At 44.4% G+C, this 20867-nt stretch overlaps 1 protein-coding gene across 2 annotated transcripts in view; it reads right to left on the bottom strand.

Annotated features, from left to right (window-relative positions):
- Positions 1-12281: 12281 nt before the first annotated feature.
- Positions 12282-20867, bottom strand: part of LOC139544084 (netrin receptor UNC5D-like) — a 325348-nt gene continuing 316762 nt past the window's right edge. For both annotated transcript variants that reach the window (XM_071350829.1, XM_071350828.1), the window contains 4 exons: positions 19913-20062; positions 17538-17702; positions 16838-17016; positions 12282-15398 (listed from right to left, as the gene is read on the bottom strand). In XM_071350829.1, coding sequence (XP_071206930.1) covers positions 15152-15398; positions 16838-17016; positions 17538-17702; positions 19913-20062 — 741 coding nt within the window. In that variant the 3' untranslated portion in view covers positions 12282-15151. The remainder of the gene's footprint in view (positions 15399-16837; positions 17017-17537; positions 17703-19912; positions 20063-20867) is intronic.

The following is a 20867-nucleotide window of genomic DNA, read 5'->3' as shown; positions in this document are numbered from 1 at the left end:
GTGATCGAGAAGCGTTCCGCCTGCCATCTCGACTCCCAGACGGACCCCCCCAGCACCGATCGGCCGTGTGTCCTCTCCGACCACAGCTGGTGCAGGGGGAGCCTCCTCCTCCGGTACCCCTCGGCACGGCCCCTCCCAACTCCATCGGAATGGGAGTGGAGGTGCTGGGTGGTGGAACGTACAGGACCCTCTCAGAACGCCCGCGGGCAGCCAGCAGATTGTCCAGTCGGATGGACATGTCAATCAGCTCATCCAGGGAAAGAGCGGTGTCCCGACATGCTAGCTCCCTGCGGACGTCCTCCCGGAGACTACACCGGTAATGGTCAATAAGGGCCCTGTCGTTCCACCCAGATCCTGCAGCCAGGGTCCGGAACTCCAGCGTGTAATCCTGGGCGCTCCTCTTCTCCTGCCTGAGATGGAATAGTCGTTCTCCCGCCGCTCGGCCCTCTGGAGGGTGGTCAAACACGGCACGAAAACGGCGGGTAAACTCTGGGTAGTGCTCCTTCGCTGAGTCTGGGCCATTCCAGACTGCGTTCGCCCATTCCAGAGCACGAATACAAAACAGGTGTAACCAATAAACACATAGGGAGGGGGAGAAAAGGATCAGTGGCAGCTAATAGGCCGGTGACGACGACCGCCGAGCGCCACCCGAACGGGAAGGAGAGCCTGCCTCGGTCGGAGTCGTGACAATAACCAGTAGTTGCTATTACACACTGACTGGTTTGGACACTGGAACTAGTACTGTATGGGCCATCTATAAGTAATCAATGCATTTTAGCACTCAAAACTTGCAGTGTTTCCCTATATCTGCTCCTCGGACAAGATGGTGCCGACATACATGGTCGCCCTGTTTCTAGCTCATGGTCAACTTTGCAGTATTTATAATTTTTTTGTCTTATTTCTTACATTATTTGCTCAGAATGTCTCTGCATTATTACCTACAGCCAAAAATAACTTTTGGATATTAGATCGGCGGTCACTTACCAGCATTTTGACGAGAAATTAGACTTACTGAATTGGATCCTTTGTTTAAACTCTCCAAGGCAATTCCATTCATCCCGGGGGCTGCTCCAAGACCCTGTCGCAGGAGAAGAGGAGTAAGGAGTGAGCTCCTAGTCAGACTCAGGAGGCGTGCATACCATCCTACGCTTCTTAGTATATTACTCGCTAACGTTCAGTCCCTGGACAATAAAGTAGACAAGCTCAGGGTGAGGATCTCCTTCCAGAGAGACATCAGGGAATGTAACATACTCAGTTTTACGGAATCATGGCTCTTTGCGGATATACTGTCCCCGTCCATTTAGCCAGCGGGGTTCTCTGTCCATCACGCGGACAGGAAGAAAGACACTGGCGGACACTGACGCACGCCTTGGTCCCAGACAAGTTAAACAACTTATTCGCCAGCTTCGAGAAAAACACAGAGTGGTTGACACAGTCCACTGCCGGTCATGAGGATCATGAGCTCTCATTCTCTGTGGCCGACATGAGTAAGACATTTAAGCGTTAACCCTTGCAAGGCAGCCGGCCCAGATGGCATCCTAAGACACGTCCTCTTTTTGAGTGTGAACTGTATTACTGTACTGTATTGTATTATACTGTATCATATGGACTGGAATTACTTCGTTCAAACCATTATAAAGCAGGGGGAGAACATGCAATTCTGGTGCAGCACATGCGGCCTACAATGTTACAGTTATAGGCCAGTGAATTTCATTTAAATTTTGAAATATAACAGGGCATATTTGTATAATTCGTAGGCTGACACATATATACCCTACCTTTCATAATATTTTCCCTGATATTATTAGCCTACCTCCTCTTTCTCTCTCTATTGTTGCATCACTCCTTCCTTGTTTTCAACTGATAAATGAAATAAGTTTTGTTGTCCTTAACTTCATCATTCTCCTAGCACTGTTGGAGCTAGGAAAACAAGCATTTCGCGACACCCGCAATAACATCTGCTAAATATATGTATGTGACCAATAACATTTGATTTTATTTGATCCTTGAATAATATAGTACTATAATTAGATGCAGAATGGTTTCACTTCTCACCATGAAGATTGAATGGTTATGGGTCTAAAAAATAACTGCTATAGTCTACCGCTATCGCACGTTCGCTCTTCTTTCAAACTACCCGTGAGTTCTATTGGCTGTTGTATTTAACATTCAGCAGACAATAACTTGCATCCCTCTTCGAATAGTCTATTGGTGGACTTTAGGAAACAGCAGAGGGAGCAGCCCCCTATCCACATCGACGGGACAGTAGTGGAGAGGGTGGAAAGTTTTAAGTTTTAAGTTTTAAGTTTAAACTGACATGGTCCACCCACACAGACAGCGGGGTGAAGAAGGCGCAGCAGTGCCTCTTCAACTTCAGGATTCTGAAGAAATTCGGCTTGTCACCAAAACACTCACAAACTTTTACAGATGCACAATCGAGAGCATCCTGTCTGGCTGTATCACCTCCTGGTACGGCAACTGCTCCGCCCACAACCATAAGGCTCTCCAGAGGGTAGTGAGGTCTGCACAACACATCACCGGGGGCAAACTACCTGCCCTCCAGGACACCTACACCACCCGATGTCACAGGAAGGTCAAAAAGATCATCAAGGACAACAACCACCCAAGCCACTGCCTGTTCACCCCGCTATCATCTAGAAGGCGAGATCAGTACAGGTGCATCAAAGCAGGGACCGAGAGACTGAAAAACAGCTTCTATCTCAAGGCCATCAGACTGTTAAACAGCCATCACTAACACATACTGACTCAACTCTAGCCACTTTAATAATGGAAAAATGTATGTAATAAATTTATCACTAGCCACTTTAAACAATGCCACTTTATATAATGTTTACATACCCTACATTACTCATCTCATATGTATATACTGTACTCTATACCATCTACTCCATCTTGCCATCTTGATGTAATAAATGTATCACTAGCCACTTTAAACAATGCCACTTTATATAATATTTACATACCCTACATTACTCATCTCATATGTAAATATTGTACTCTATACCATCTACTGCATCTTGCCTATGCAGTTCGGCCATCACTCATTCAAATATTTTTATGTACATATTCTTATTCATTCCTTTACACTTGTGTGTATAAGGTGGTTGTTGTGAAATTGTTAGGTTAGATTACTTGTTAGATATTACTGCATGGTCGGAACTAGAAGCACAATGTCACGCCCTGACCTTAGAGATCCTTTTTATGTCTCTATTTTGGTTTGGTCAGGGCATGAGTTGGGGTGGGCATTCTATGTCTTGGTTCTATGTGGTTTATTTCTATGTGTTTGGACGGGTGTGGTTCTCAATCAGAGGCAGCTGTCTATCGTTGTCTCTGATTGAGAACCATACTTAGGCTGCCCTTTTTCCCTCTTTTTGTGTGGGATCTTGTTCTTTGTTTGTGTGCCGCTAGGTTGCACGACGTAGCTGTTCGGTCGTCGTATTCTTTTGTTGTGTCGTAGTTTCACTTCGTGATTAAAATTATGTGGAACTCAAAGAACGCTGCGCCTTGGTCTCATTCTTCCCAGGACGATCGTTACACACAAGCACTTCGTTACACTCGCATTAACATCTGCTAACCATGTGTATGTGACAAATAACATTTTATTTTATTTGATATAAGAAATGCCCCAAAAAAATGTATGTCCAGCAAGCTATTCTAGTCTAGCTTTTCCTGCATGGGACTCCAAGAGCTAAGGACTGTTTTTTAAGGAGAGAGACCAGAATGAGCACAAGTGCATGTGTATTGCGCAAGAGACAGCGGCTATAAGTTAGAAGCTTATTATGCATTACCCATCATTAATTAGCTACATATCTGACTAATACTGCATATAATTTATTACCTGAAAGAGGTAGGCTAGGACATCTATATATAGCGCTATACAGTGCCTTCGGAAAGTATTCAGACCCCTTTAATTTTCCACATTTTGTTACGTTACAGCCTTCTTCTAAAATAGATTAAAGTGTTTTTTTCCCCCATCAACCTCATCAACCTCATCAATAGATGTTTTGATTTTTTTACATTTTTACAATAAAAAAAAAAAAAGATCACATTTATATAAGTATTCAGACGCTTTACTCAGTACTTTGTTGAAGCACCTTTAGCAGTAATACAGCCTCGAGTCTTCTTGAGTATGACGCTACAAGCTTGGCACACCTGTATTTGGGGAGTTTCTTCTGCAGATCCTCTCAAGCTCTGTCAGGTTGGATGGGGACCGTCGCTGCACAGCTATTTTCTGGTCTCAAGGATCTCTCTGTAATTTGCTCCGTTCATCTTTTCCTTGATCCTGACTTGTGTCCCAGTCCCTGCTGCTGAAAAACATCCCCACAGCATAATTCTGCCACCACCGTGCTTCACCGTAGGGATGGTGCTAGGTTTTCTCCAGACGTGACGCTTGGCATTCAGGCCAAAAAGTTTAATCTTGGTTTCATCAGACCAGAGAATCTTGTTTCTCCTGGTCTGAGTCCTTTAGGTGCCTTTTGGCAAACTCCAAGCTGGCTGTTATGTGCCTTTGACTGAGGAGTGCCTTCCGTCTTGCCACAGTCTTGTATTGAACAGTAATATATTGTTTGTAACCCCTATCTTCCTCTATTTTGTGAATGTGAATAAATTCCCTTTTCTTGAAGGGATTACATTCGATTAATTAGTTGACATGTGACCAGGAGATAACCTTGCATTTCCTGTGTGGACGGATGGGAAGCAAGATAGAGGAGGACTCCACTTGGAGGGATGGGGGACCAAAAAAAAGGGAATGAAAACCATCCTGACCGTCAATGACTTATCTTGTGACGGATGTTGGGTATTGTTTCTCCAGGCTTTTCAGGAAGGCTGAAAAGGGAGAGAGAAACTGAGCTCGGATGTTGATTTTTCCCAGTTTGCCTGTTGATAACAGGGGGAACAGGGGTTGTGATTTCACCTGGCTGGAGGACTCACTTTGAAATTCACTTTCAGGGGAGACCTCATGTGGTTCTCCACTCTGATGCTTGGAAATACTTAGTTTTACTGTGCATGAACTATGTCATGAAATACTTTTGCTATTTTTTTGGCACTTTTTAGCACTTTGCACTTTCATCTTTTGTATTATTTGAGTATAGATTAAATAAGTATACTTTTGCATCTCAGTCTCATTGGTTTTCTTCCTTTTTATGGTTTGAGTGTGAGAAAAACTATTTTACTGAGCATGAACTTCTACATGAAATACTGCATGCAATACCATACTGTGCACAAACAGATTGAACATACGGTTAGAGTTGTCTCATGTTGCACTAAAAATTATAATGTGGCAGTAACCTGAAGTTAATTTCTAGGATGTGGTACTCTACAGTATGCAAGGGATAATCAACGACAGGCTGAGTTGGGAAACTTTGATTTGCTCTATTACAGTGTTCCCTGTATTGGACACAACTGTCTTATGAATGCTAAACATCTGATCAGTTCCATCATGTACTTCGATCAACACATTAGACCTGGCACTGTTTCTAAACCCCCTTTTGTATTACATTTAGGATTTATCTTTACAAGACACTAAGTGGTAATACACGTGTGACCGAAACATGTTAGTTTGTGATAATCTACACAAACTAACGATAACCTTATCAGAAGTGTAACAACTCATGCCGTACCCAAAGCATTAGTTGACCGACTTGAATTAGACAGGAAACGGTGTATGGGGGTGTCTCCCAATGCAGCATTACAATGACCGTATAGGCACCAGGAAAGGTTGCCAATTGACCTCCAGTTTATCTTGTCAGACTATGTAACTATGGGTTGACACCGGGTGAGAGTGAGTGAGTGAGTTGTTCAACAACACTAATAAATGACAGAAAAGTGACAAAACAGACAGTGGGATCATGAGTTAGTACACAGCAGTTGTGCAGGCCAGCCTCAACCCACATGACCCATGCATTCACAACATGTATGCTGTCAACACCCTGACACAGACAGAACAATACAGCCATAGAAACTGTACGTCCCAGCAGTACAGAGTACATTGAACACGCAGTCCTACAGGAACCTCTTGTGGTGTTGCTAAGAAGCAATTCTTGACAATATCATATTCAGCATACAGAAGGAGAATTTCAGTATCTCACAAACACACATTGGGAATTCAATGTTTAAAGGAGCCTTTCTCTTGAATATGTCACACAGATATAGGAATTCAATAAAACTGTTTTAAAGGAACTCTTCTCTTGACTATCTCACCAACACACATTGGGAATTCAAGGAAGTAATTTTTTAAGTACAGGGGGGCTTTAAGTGTGACAGGGAGTGAGATAGCGCAAGGGCAACAACCGAGGGAGCTGCACTGTCTGTTTACCGTCAAAGGTCAGGGGACGTGGGGGTGAGTGTTCTGTTGAGATGGAGGTCAAGGCCGGACAGGCAGGGGATTACGACTGCTGATGTTTCTGCTGCTCTGGTTAGGGGAATGGAGCATGAGTCACACACACACACGCACGCACGCACACGCACACGCACGCGCACACACACACACACACACACACACACACACACACACACACACACACACACACACACACACACACACACACACACACACACACACACACACACACACACACACACACACACACACACACACACACACACGCGGTAGATCTGAAACAGGGTGAGAAAGGCGTGCCTTGGTGGGTCAAGGCCTGGTAAAGGTAGAGACAGACAGAGAGAAAGGCCAGAGAGAGAGAGAGACAGAGAGAGAGGCAGAGAGAGGGAGAGAGAGAAGGAAAGTAAGAGGGAGACTCCTGACTGGCTTCGGTCAGTCGGTTCAGTGCAGTCAGTGTTAACAAGGTGAAGGCTCAGATCTGACTGAGAGAGGAATGCGTCTCTCTTTTATAGGGTCCTGGAGCAGCCGGTGACGTCATGGCGTTTTCCTGGTACTTCGGCAGATTCCACGAGAGGAGACAGGCAGCCAGCTAGACACACACACACACACACACACACACACACACACACACACACACACACACACACACACACACACACACACACACACACACACACACACACACACACACACACACACACACACACACACACACACACACACACACACACACACACACACACACACACACACACACACACACACACACACACACACACACACACACACAGGAGGGCATGATCAAGCTGCATTGTAATGTGGCCTGGTTGGTCATCTGACACTTTTTCCTTCTCAAACCTAGTAGAGGACAGGGAGGATGCCTCAACTCACCACAGGATTAACACCATGAATAGGGTGGGAGAATGAGCCTCTGCTCTGGCTGTGTGTGTATGTGTGTAGATGTGTGTGTGTGTGGGGGGGGTAATTTGAGAGAGTTTAAGACAATGACACAAGGGAAAAATTAAGAAAGAAAGAAAGAAAGAAAGAGAGGGAGAGAGAGAGAGAAGAAAGAGAGATGGAAAAATAGGGAAGAGTAGAAGAAAGTGTGAGAGAAAGAGAAAGAGGAAAAAAATTAAGAGAAATGGAGAGAGTAAGGGAAAGGAAGGGAGGGGAGAGAAAGAGAGAAAGTGTGTGAGAGAGAGACAGAGACATTGGAGGAGGAACCATGCATCAGCCACTGTCTGGTCCAGCGAGAGGCAGTTGGCAGCTGGCTCTCTACCAGGCACAAATGTACAGTAATTCAAAGCATGCGACTTGACGCCGGTCCTTGGGAGTGGGAGCCGTGCGGTCACACATGCATGCGCACACACACAAACACACACACACACAGTCCACGTGACTGCAATTATGTACATTTCTATAGCAAATGCATACTTCAGCTAATCACATTACAGACGCTATGGTCCCTTCAAGAAAAACAACATTTCCCAAATGACTTCCCTGTCCTTTTATAGAGAAATGTATTTATATGCTGCATCCAAATAGCATTACAAAACCAGTAAAATCAGAGGTCAGTAAAATCAGATCTAACGTTTCAATTAGTGTTTGAAAAACAACACAACAATACCTCTGTTCCAATGCACCCAGCAAAGAGCGAACTGTTTTGTTCCAAATTCCAACTCAATTACAGGTACATATCTGATTTTACGTAGGAACATATTAATATAGATCAACTCAACAAACCCAAATGAGTGAGGTCCAAACAACAAGTAATACAGATGTTCATTTTACCAGTTTCTCACAGCAGGAAAATAATCCTGCAGCAACAGGCTTTAATTAATGACATTTTTTTGTAGGGGTTGATACATTTTTAAATAGGAAAATAAAGTCTAAAATGTTCATATGGAAATTACAAACAATCAAACTTGCCTTTTTAAAAATGTAAATCCTACAAGCTTGCATTTCCTGCAACAACAGGGTGATCAAATTAAGATCCTACCTCTCTAACAGCAGGAAAGGGAGAGAGTAAAAGACTGTAAGACAAGAAGGGTCATAGATGAAAGAGTGCACTTTAAAACATGGCCAGTTGGTGAGCGAGAAAACAAGACTTTTGTAAAGATTCGCTCTCATGAGCTTCACATGACTTGCATTTACCCCTCTCTTTATTCTCGCTCTCTCTCTTTGCTCTTCTCCTTTCTCCCTCTGTACTCTGTTCTCTCCCTTCTCTCCCCTCCTGCCCCCTCCCCTCCTCTTTGTGCAGCAGCGAGCACACAGACTTCCTGTGTGCCCCGGCCTGAATGGTATGCATAGGGAGTGGGTGTCTGGGAGGCCTTTCATCCGGCCTGGAAAGAAAAGAAAAGTCAAGAGAGGGAACGAAGAAAAGAGAAAGAGAGAGTTGAGAATCATCTTTAATCCGATGGCAGCGCAGGGGGGGGGGGTATTAGGGTGTGTTGGAGGGGGAGGGAGTGGGTGAAGGTCTGGGTTTAGCCAGGGATGTGTAGTGTCTGGTGGGGATGGAGGCCTGGTCTTGCCGGCCTTGCTGTAGCCAGCCCTGCGACACATGACTTCTGGAAGAGAGAGAGACACTTTGCATGGCTAGGGTACTGAGCTAATGCTAGCTGTACCAAAGTCTTAGAATGAGTAGAACAGATATGGCGTTAGAATCAAGTGAATATTTCACATTTTCCGTCATGAACTGTGGTGACTGGCATGTAGACTTTGCCATTGCTGCATCTGTCTGAGAAAGGCATTCAATTCTGAGAGATGCCATGATAAATATAGAGTGTTTCTTGGTAGTCTTAAACAAATATTCTTTGAAACAAAAGTATACACCTCACACACATGGTTATGGGCTTACAAAAAAAGGACAACTGTACCATGTCAGAGTTAAAATGTATTCAATTTGAGTTTGCATCCCAATATTACACTTTATATACTGTTATTTTTTTTTTTTTTAAATAAAATTTATTAATTGGGAAGTTATTAAAGTAATAACATTCCACCCATGAGGCAACAATGTAATTTGACTGCAGGAAAGGGCTTCTCTAATCTCAATCTAATTCATCTTAATCTAAATCTTTAGCAAAAAGGATAAATCAAATATATCTGTAGTTAATAAACCTGTGAAAGTTCTCAAATGAAATATCATTCTGTGCATAGAACATTAGTTTGAATGGGAATGTTCATTCTACTTATTCTATGAACTGTTGGGGATGTTTGTTGTTCTACTAATTCCGCTTTTATGAGCTGTGTGGGTTGTCCCTGTCCGAGTGCTGAGGCTTCTGGCATGATCAGACAGGGTGTAGCTAGCTGGCTGTGCACACAGTGCCATGGTAGACTGAGACCCTACACACACAATTAAATGGCTACACATGCTAGCATGTGAGGCTGCAGAATTTGTCATGAAATTTGTCATGAAACTTCTTACCGCTGGCATGCATACATTAACAACATGAAGATGTCTGTATGTGCCAATTCAGTGGTTTCGAATTAGTAAAAATGGCCGGACAAAAATATAGGAAAAGCATATACCGCCAACTAGTGGTCGATTATACATACTGCACTCTATGGCACATATTGAGGAATAAGGAGATAACAATATTGGTTTGATAATGATACACAGACTTACCATCAACCACAGGAGGCTTCTGAGGGGACAACGGCTCATAATAATGGAAACCATGTGTTTGATGTATTTGATACCATTCCACCTATTCCGCTCCAGCCATTACCACGTGCACATTCTCCCCAATTAAGATGCCACCAACCTCCTGTGCCATCAATTTAGGACTCGATTCAATCAGCATCGCCGAAGTTCAGCGCTATAGCGTGCTTGAAATTAAAGTACTGAACTTTGGCATTATGGATTGAATCCAAGGCCTGATATAGGAATCCAAGGCCTGTTATAGAACAGTGCACAGGACAGCCGACGATGCACCTCCGGTACTTGTACTTGTATGCTTTTAGCCAGTAATTCTGAAAGTAGCACTCACGTGCCAAAAATTGGTCCCGGAAAATTGCATACTACATCACAGACTGTATGTGCAGATATGTGCACCACGTCAGTGCGCTCTCTCTCGTTTTGCTGTGTGTGCATTTTGCTAGCTGTCACTCGAATGGCAAGAGGGTGAAGGTCATAGGCTGAAACACAAATTGCTAGGGGGCTGGTCCACATGGGGAAGAATTTAGGGAAAATGGCGCAGCACAGCTCCCAGAAAACAGTCGCTTTTAAACTAGGGATTTCGTGGCTAACTGAGGTAAAACAGTAATTCTGCTCATTGATTATGCATGTACAGTGCATTCGGAATGTCTTCAGACCCCTTCCCTTTTTCCACATTTAGTTACGTTACAGCCTTATTTTAAAATGGATTAAGTAAAAAAAATCCTCATCAATCTACACACAATACCTCATAATGACAAAGCAAAAACTGTTTTTTCGAAATGTTAGCAAATGTATTAAAAATAAAAAACATAAGTATTCAGATCCTTTGCTATGAGACTCGAAATTGAGCTCAGGTGCATCCTGTTTTCATTGATCATCCTTGAGATGTTCTTACAATTTAATTTGAGTCCACCTGTGGTAAATTGATTCAATTGGACATGATTTGGAAAGGCACATACCTGTCTATATAATATCCCACAGTTGACAGTGCATGTTAGAGCAAAAAGCAAGCCATGAGGTCGAAGGAAATGTCCGTAGAGCTCCGAGACAGGGATGTGTCGAGGCACAGATCTGGGGAAGGGTACCAAAACACTTCTGCAGCATTGAAGGTCCCCAAGAACACAGTGGACTCAATCATTCTTAAATGGAAGAAGTTTGGAACCACCAAGACCCCGAGAGCTGGCCGCCCAGCCAAACTAAACAATCGGGGGCAAGGGCCTTGGTCAGGGAGGTGACCAAGAACCTGATGGTCACTCTGACAGAGCTCCAGAGATCCTCTGAGGTGATGGAAGAACCTTCCAGAAGGACAACTATCTCTGCAGCACTCCACCAATCAGGCCTTTATGGTAGAGTGGCCAGACGGAATCCACTCCTCAGTAAAAGGCACATGACAGCCCGCTTGGAGTTTGTCAAAAGGCACCTAAAAGACTCTGACCATGAGAAACAAGATTCTCTGGTCTGATGAAACCAATATTGAACTCTTTGGCCTGAATGCCAAGCGTCACATCTGGAGGAAACCTGGCACCATTCCTATGGTGAAGCGTTGTGATGGCAGCATCATACTGTCGGGATATATTTCAGCAGCAGGGACTGGGAGCCTAGTCAGGATCGAGGGAAAGTACAGAGAGATCCTTGATGAAAACCTGCTCCAGAGCGCTCAGGACCTCAGACTGGGGCAAAGGTTCACCTTCCAACAGGACAACGTCCCTAAGCCCACAGCCAAGACAACGCAGGAGTGACTTCGGGACAAGTCTCTGAATATCCTTGAGTGGCCCAGCCAAAGCCCGGACCTGAAAATACCCAAGAAGACTCGAGGCTGTAATCGGTGCCAAAGGTGCTTCAACAAAGTACTAAGTAAAGGGTCTGAATACTTATGTAAATGTGATATTTCAGTTTTTTCTAAAACCTGTTTTTGCTTTGTTATTATGGTGTATTATGTCTGGATTGATGAGGGGAAAAAACTATTTATTCAATTTTAGAAGAAGGCTGTAACATAACAAAATGTGGAAAAAGTCAAGGGGTCTGAATAATTTCTGAATGCGCTGTATGAACTACACATTGACACATCCAGCCCAAAGTGGGAGGTTTAAAAAATACATATTAGTCGCCAAAGTTCCGTAGCATATCTTTAAAGATGTTCGTGGAGATGGCGTTCACGGTAAACACTGCAAATGTTGGCTCAAGCCAAAAATGTGTTTAGATTGTTGATCAAATCCCAGCCTATAATAAAATCACATTTTCAGACCAAAGAAAACAAGGGAATTTCACTGCATATTTATTTCAAAACATGATAGAGTATATACATTTGCAAATCATGTTGAGGAAAAAATAGAACAAAAATCTGCTAAAATATACATCAAATAGTGATAAGCAGAATAATAATCATCGTACTATTCACCTGATTAACATAAACATTCCAAATGTAGAGCGTCGTAAAACAAAGCTAAGTAAATAAGATGTGATTATAGACAATGTATACAGAACTTTCATGGCTTAATTCATTAAATTAATGATAAATGCCCCTCACTGTATACATAATAATATTTTCAGGATAAAATCATTATTCAACTACTTTCAGTCGTTACTCTTTACTCTAAACAAAAATATAATAATTGTAGTATGAGAACTAAGTAGGATCTCTAAGATTTCAAAGGTATGTTTCTTCCTAGTAAGGAAAGGCGGATTATGTAAAAGCAGCTCAGAATAAAAGCGATACATTTTCGGATGAAAATCTCAGTATATCTCTGACAAATGGATATGGTTTTAGTCAGTACTGTTTCTTTATTTTCTCCAAATGAATACAGCTCTAAAGACAGTAGCTTGCGAGATACATACATTACACACCAGGATAAACTCAAATACTAGCACTAGGCTGGATTCTCCAAAGGGACAAAGACAGATCTTCAAAGTCATGTCACACACACACACACACACACACACACACACACACACACACACACACACACACACACACACACACACACACACACACACACACACACACACGCACGCACGCACGCACGCACGCACGCACGCACGCACGCACGCACACACACACACACTCTCACCTGCAGGTGTGCACACATCCATCCACACATACGCTCACACACACACTCGCCCTGTGTATAGATAGCTCTTTAAGATGATCACTGTAGTGACATCCGTCTGCATGTTCAATTAGGCATACACCTCAGCACATTGGGGAACTGTGTGTGTGTGGTTGTGTGTGTGTGTGTGCACACATAGTGTATGTGTGTGTGTATGCATGTTTGCCCAGAGTGTGTGTCAGTTCATCATCTCCTAGCTGCAGCTCCTCCGATTGTGTTTGATGGGTTTAAATGCTATAACAAAGTGCGGGTCACCTCTGTCACATGCCTGGTGTGACCCACACTTTAGGTAGTGGAGACTGGAGAGTTTACTATAATTCGGTACTGGCATGTAAAAACACTGTCAATTCCATGAAACAACTGTATGGCAGTTTTGCACACTGTTCCTCAATTTAATTGTTGTATTATTTTGTGTGTGTGTGTGCGTGCGCGGGGGGGGTTGAGGATGAAAAATATTGGGTTTGCATTTTCTGTTAGTAGGCTAAGGGTTAGTTAGTTAGTTTATCTGATTTGGCCTACAGAGTTTAAAGTGATAGGTCGGATTTTGGCAATGCCCTTTATCTACTTCCACAGAGTCAAATGAACTCGTGGATACCACTTTTATGTATCTGCGTTCAGTTTGAAGAAAGTTGCTAACTAGCATTAGTGCAATTGCTAACAAGCGTTAGCGCAACGGCTAGAAGTTTATGGGAACAGCTAGCATGCTATCGGTTCCTGTAGACTTCTAGTCATTGCGCTAACACTAGTTAGCATTAGCTCGCGAAACTACCTCCCTTCATACTGGACATAGATATGTAAAAATGGTATCCACGAGTTCATCTAAATCTGGGGAAGTAGATTAACGGCTTCATTGCCAAAATCCCGAACTATCCCTTTAAGAGTTAGCAGCACACATAAATACTCTAATCACTTTAATTAATTTTCGGACCAATACATGTAGGTAAAAAAACATGCCAAATTGCCATTCTGCTTGTGTGTTGATCTTACCCATGTGACAGCGAGGGAAAAGTTTAGCCCATCCCTAACACATTCTCTTTCATTCATCTGCAGATATGCATTTCTTATTTACTCTCACTGCTCTAGTGTGTCACCAGAAGTTTTACAGTGACTTTCAGTAATATGACATATTGGCTACGTTCCAATATCCACACCAGCATACCACACTGAATGCATGCCCCAATACAATGCTTCATTCAAAGTAGAATGCATGCTCGTGTGGGTATTGGAACAGAGCCTAGGTGTGGGTAAACCAAATGTTTGTGACATCATATGACAGATGTCAACATCTGAATACTTTGAAAGAGTTCCTTGTTTCTCTCTGGTTCCACAGTAGGCCTATGCACTGAACACACCATCACTGTGCAGGGAAAAAAACAAGAAAAGAAAGAAAATATATTATAAATATAAAATAAACGACAACAACTTCACGTAACACGAAGCATTCTGGCTTCCCAGGGGAATGGCTAGAGGGACAGGACCTAATAGTCCAGGTTAGGAAGAGTGTTTCTTGTTGGTTTGTGGTTCAGTTGAGGTTTACTTTTTGACTAGTTTGTGGTTTAGTCCCTTGGTTAGTTAGTTCCTCTGTGTCTACCTAAACAACAATAGCTTCCCTCTTGACCAGGACCTCTAGAACCCCTATCTCTTGAACACTCCCTTACCACCGTCTCCTTTTCCACCCCTCGCCATTGGCCTGTGTTCCTCTCCTCTCAAACCCCTGTCCCTTGTCCCTGGGCCCCCTCAGCCCCTTTCCTCTCTCCCTTGTACCCTTCTTCTGTAGCACCCCTTGTTCCCCTGTCATCTTGTCCCTATTCCCCCTCCATTCAGCCTGGTGGTCTGACTTTAGTTACAGTAGTTAGTTATTTCCCCTTCAGTCCTTAGTCCTCTCTGATCTCAGGCCCAATCCTCCACTGGCTGGATTAGTCCACTGGAGTTCTCTGTATGTACTCCTCCTTGTTAGGGTCCATCCATTCATCCCAAGTCTTGTGGTCCTCTACTGGGGCTCCAGTTCGTCCGTTCCTCCCCTTGTTAGGTGAACTCAGTGTCCAGCTCCTCAGTGCTGCAGCCCAGGGTAGTGGTGGTCCTTGTGGTGGTCCCTGTGGTGGTCAGTGTGGTGGCCCTACTGGAGGTGGAGTGGGTGGAGGAGTGGACCTTGCCGATCTCCTCCAGGGCGCTGGCCAGAGAGTCCAGGTCCCCTGTGTCCTGGTGCTGGGCCTCCCACAGGCTGAGGATCACCGCTGATGGGCTCTCCTGACGTGCAAAGTAACACAGGTTCCTGGAGGGAGGGAGGGGGGGAGGGAGGGAGGGGGGGAGCGAGGTGAGAGAGAGAGAGAGCGAGAGAAAGAAAGAGAGAGAGAGAGAGAGAAAGAGAGAGAGTGTTAATGTAGAATGCAGCTTGATGAGTAGTTAACCAGATGATTCAGGTATGCTTGTTCTGGAATAGATCCAATAAAAGGCACTGGCTGGGGTTACTCAGGAAGAGGTTTGGGAGACACTGGCCAAATAAGAGGATGATGAAAAGGAAGAAGGAAAGAAATACATGCATATTGCATATGGTTGAGATCATTATGCTGAATATCAAATTCAGCTTAAACTTCCTGCTATATCGCCACCAGATGTTGTTACAGCTCACATCCACCAGAGGGCACTGTTTCATGACAGTAGAGCTCGATCTCTCTCCCTCCCTTTTTGTCTCAGGTGTGGTGATGATGCTCCCACATACCAAGATAAATAATTGCAAAAATCCACTTAACAAGGTACAGACGTTTTCATTACATGCTGCTGGTGGCTTCCACTGGGTTGAAAATGCACCATAAATTCTTCTCCCATTCCAAAACGCCTCACGTTGTTTTCCGACAGTTTGCTGGACAATGATTTGATGCACATGGACATTCCTGGTCACATGGCTTATGTCACATTTTTATTCAGTAAACTTTGTTCCCCTTTTCCACACTCCTTATTGACTGTTTCTTCTTCTGCTGAGGGAATAGAGATCACCCATTACAGCTAAAATCTCCAACATCCGTGACAAATAACAGAGGGAAGGATGGAGGGTTGGGGGTTAGGGAAAATAGGATTTTGAATGGAACTGAATTGTGTGTCCCTACAAGGTTAGTTATACAAGACTGTGTGTGTGTGTGTGTGTGTGTGTGTGTGTGTGTGTGTGTGTGTGTGTGTGTGTGTGTGTGTGTGTGTGTGTGTGTGTGTGTGTGTACAGATCTATAATGAGATCAGCAGAGTGTGTCTGTGATCTGGTCACTGGTAGGGTTGCTTGGTGTTAGCAGACAAAGACTGGCACAGTGGTGAAGGCCCAGATAAAAAGCCAACCATTATGCAAATGACTAGGCACATCCATAGGGAGACTGGTAGAGTTGATGCAGTCAAGGTTGATCTTTTCTCTAATTTTGTAATTTCAAAATGAGTCATTTACAAATACATTGACCAAGGCAATAGAGCAACAAAATAGACTTGAGACACATTGCTGGACCTTGCAGTATCATTATTAATCCAGCTCAATAAAACTTATTAGAATCCCTGAATTAAATGGACTGAAATGGTGGCTGCTAGTCAAACATGATGAACATTGGAGGGGCCAATACAACATTCGGACTACAAATCAAGGATGGGGACCCAGGGTTTCTGGGTGTATAGTACAGCAGGGAGTGTGTATGTGTGTGTGTGTGTGTGTGCGTGCAAGTGCGTATGGTATCTCACCTGTCTATGTGGAGTTTCTGTGCAAGCAGCTGCCAGTCCTTGCCCTTGGCGTTGGCTGTGTCGAAGGTGGCACAAATCCTCTGGCGGATGGACAGGGGGATCTTGAAGGCCCTGGACCCCGTCAGCGACGTGGTGGTACAGTTCGACTGAGTGAAGAAGGGGACTACCTCCTTTTCACTCTGGAGGAAGAAACCATTGCAACATAAAAATTTGAGGTGTTAGAGTGACCATTTCTTTTCTACAGATAACATAAGATTATATGGCTTCAAAGAATTAACTCAATGCAATCTATATGTCAAGAGGCCCCTGCGAGCTTCATTAAGAAAAGCCCTTCAGTAAAATCAGGAGACATTCACTCTAATGAGAGAGCCTATTAGTATCACAGCATCAGCTCCATACAGGATTCACACACACACACACACACACACACACACACACACACACACACACACACACACACACACACACACACACACACACACACACACACACACACACACACACACACACACACACACACACACACACACACACACACACACATGCACGCACACGCACAATTTTGCAGACGGACACGCACACGGACGCACTTGCACACACACAAACAACCCCCCCCCCAACAAACACACTTCCTGCCATATACTGTATACACACAATTCCACACACACACTCTTCCTCCCACACACACTCCTCCCCTTACCTCGACCACAGAGGTGTAGACCTGGAGGATCTGCTCCTGACCTTTGACCTGACGCACACTGATCTTACAGGACAGCTGGGAGGAGGCGGGGCTGTAGCGCTCCAATGAGAAGGCACACTGCAAGGGCCGCTGGTTACTAGCCCACACCTGAGAGAACGAGAACTCCTAGAGGGAGAGAAAGAGAAGGGGGGAGAGAGAGAAGGGGGGAGAGAGAGCGAGTGAGATCAATACATGAAATAAACTATAGACCTAATCTAGCTCTGTGCCAGTATTCACAAAGAGTCTCAGGGTAGGAGTGCTGATATAGAATCCATGTTGCCTTTTAGATCATAATGAATAAGATTACATGAACAGAGGGGACCTGATCCAACATCAGCACTTCTACTCTGAGGCGCATTTTGAATACAGACCCTGGATGACAATATTTACTAAATACAATGCCTGAATGCCAGCTAATTGCATTGCCCCCTTTCCTCAATTTCACCTTTAATTATTAGTTCAGACCAGCTCAATGGTTTCTTTACCCACTCAACAACCTCTGCTAATCAATGAAGGGAATACAATCAGCAGCCTCTTGGGGATGGGGTTGTCTACCCATGAGCAAACTGAATTGGAGATGGCCAGTTTGAAATGACTTGCCTAGTCAACATTCTGTCCTTAAAAGTCAATTCCGTTCCTATATACTGTGTGGTCATAGTTTTAATGACAAACAAACACAACTACGAATCAGACTCTCTTGGGATCCTTCAAGCAACATAATGATAATGACATGAGAGCCTCCTATTGAGTACATCTTTAGGCTGCATCCTGAATGGCACCCTTTTACCTTTGTAGTGCACTACTTTTGACCAGGACCCATAAGGCTCTGGTCAAAAGTAGTCCACTGTGAAGGGAATAGACTACTATATGGGATGCAGACGTAGAGTACAGCTCTAGAATAATAATAGTAATGTATTAGATCTTAGATATACACACAGTTTATTAGGTACACCCATCTAGTACCGGGTCAGACCCCTGCCATTTGTCTCCAGAACAGTCTGAATTCTTCGGGAATGGAAACATAGTTCAACTGGTATCAAGGGACCTAACGTATGCCAGGAAAACATTCTACACACCATTACACCACCTCCATCAGCCTGTACAGTTGACACCATGCAGGATGGGGCCATGGAATCATGCTGCCAACGCCAAATCCTGACTCTGCCATCGGCATGACGCAGGATTCGTCGGACCAGGTTGGCAATGTTTTTCCACTCCTCAATTGTCCAGTGTTGGTGATCGTGTGCCCACTGGAGACGCTTCTCCTTGTTTTTAACTGATAGGAGTGGAACCTGGTGTGGTCGTCTGCTGCAATAGCCCATCCGGGTCAAGGACCAACGAGTTGTGATTCCGAGATGCCGTTCTGGACACCACTGTTGTACTGCGCCGTTATTTGCCTGTTTGTGGCCCGTCTGTTAGCTTGCACATTCTCCTTTGACCTCTCATCCACTAGATGTTTTCGCTCACAGGACTCCCGCTGACTGGATGTTTTTTGTTTGTTGCACCATTCTCGGTAAACCCTAGACACTGTCGTGAGTGAAAAGACCAGGAGACCATTTCTGAGATGGAACCGGTGCGCCAGGCACCGACGATCATACCACGCTCAAAGTCGCTTAGGTCACTTGTTTTGCCCATTTTAACATTCAGTCGAACAGTAACTGAATGCTTTATATAGCAAGCCACGGCCACACGACTCACTGTCTGTACGATGAACCATTTTTGTGAACGGGGTGGTTTACCTAATAAACTGTTCACTGAGCTTCTACTCTTCCTGACCTTTGCCTGCCTCCCTCCCTCCCCCCTCTCTCTCTCCATCTCTTTCACTCTCTTTCCATCTCTCTGCTCCAGGAGAGCTGGTTGATATTCTGGCTAATTCTGCTAATGGGATGTCACTGGAGGGCGTAAAATCACAGAGCAGCACAGTACATGCACCACGCACACCCCTAGGAAGATAAGGAAATGTGTGTCTCTGTGTGTGTGTGTGCCTAGAAGTCATAATTCATTTAGTTTTGTGTGTAAGTGTGTGTGTGTGTGGAAGAGATAGTTATTGTCCCCTGCCCTTGCCACAGTCTCTGCTCTTTGCTGTGACCCCAGAGTAAGAAGACAGGATTGTTGATGGAGGAGAGGACTCTGATGAAGGGATGGTTGATGGAGGAGAGCACTGGTGAAGGGATGGTTGATGGAGGAGAAGACTCTGATGGAAGGGAGGTTTCTCAAATGATGGTGTTTTTACGCATGTATACACATACACAACTGCCCCCCCCCTACCACACACCCCCATAACCCTACACACAAACAATTCCCCTCCACACACACACATTCCACCCTCCCCTTACCTGGCAGGTGGTGAAAGGCTTGATGCTCCAGAGGAACTGGGGGATGTCCTGGATGGAGAGCTGCAGGCTGAAGGAGTTCCCCCTGAACAGCAGCGTCTTGGGCTCCTCCAGGAGACGACCGCCCCTCATCCGCTCCACTGATGCCACTTCCTGATAGGGGGAGAGGGGAGAACAGTGGTGAAGGAGGAGGAGGAGGAGGAGGAGGAGGAGGAGGAGGAGGGAGGGAGGGAGGGAGGAGTGAGAGAGAGAGGCGTAGGTGTTGGGGGGAAGAGGGACAGTGGGGAAGGAGGTGGGAGGGAGAGAGCGAGAGAGAGAGAGTCGGAGAGAGAAGGGAGATGAGGAGTGGAGAGAAAGGTGAGATAAAAGTGTGAGAATTACGTGATTTTTTTGTGTGTTTACAGCATTTAAGTACAGTATACATAGATTACACAACATAGAAAACCAATATTACTCAGTCATTAATACAACCCCTCTCCTCTATCTGTACTGAATGAAGAACCAGTGCTCTGAACAACTACCTCCCCCCTGAAGATCTGAACAGCTCTAAACAGTTGAATTAAACAGCTCATGGGGAGATTAGGCATTCAGTTAGCCTCCTCTGCAAGAGAAAGCAAGTGGAAGAATTGCTTAAAATGCATTTTTTAACAACTAGAAATAATTCCATAATAATTTCACGCATAGAATGAAACCCCCCAAACACACAAACAAACAAATAAAGAATAAACAAAGCAAATCCTGGCAACAAAATGTCCAATGAATAAAATCAGGGAGCACAATACCCCTCAAATGCTGTTTCAGACACACACAGAGACAGAAATCAAGCCTGATCTTCCCGAATGGCGTTTGCTATTGATGAAAGGACTTAGGTGATTTCGCGCTTTTTGGGTTCTTGTCTGTGGGTATTGTTGCGCTTCTCTATGGAGACCGGGAGCATTAGTGTGTGTGTGTGTGAGTG

This window comes from Salvelinus alpinus, chromosome 18 (genome assembly GCF_045679555.1).
Source record: "Salvelinus alpinus chromosome 18, SLU_Salpinus.1, whole genome shotgun sequence".
Classification (NCBI taxonomy): domain Eukaryota; kingdom Metazoa; phylum Chordata; class Actinopteri; order Salmoniformes; family Salmonidae; genus Salvelinus; species Salvelinus alpinus.
This window is presented reverse-complemented; position numbering and strand designations above follow the sequence as displayed.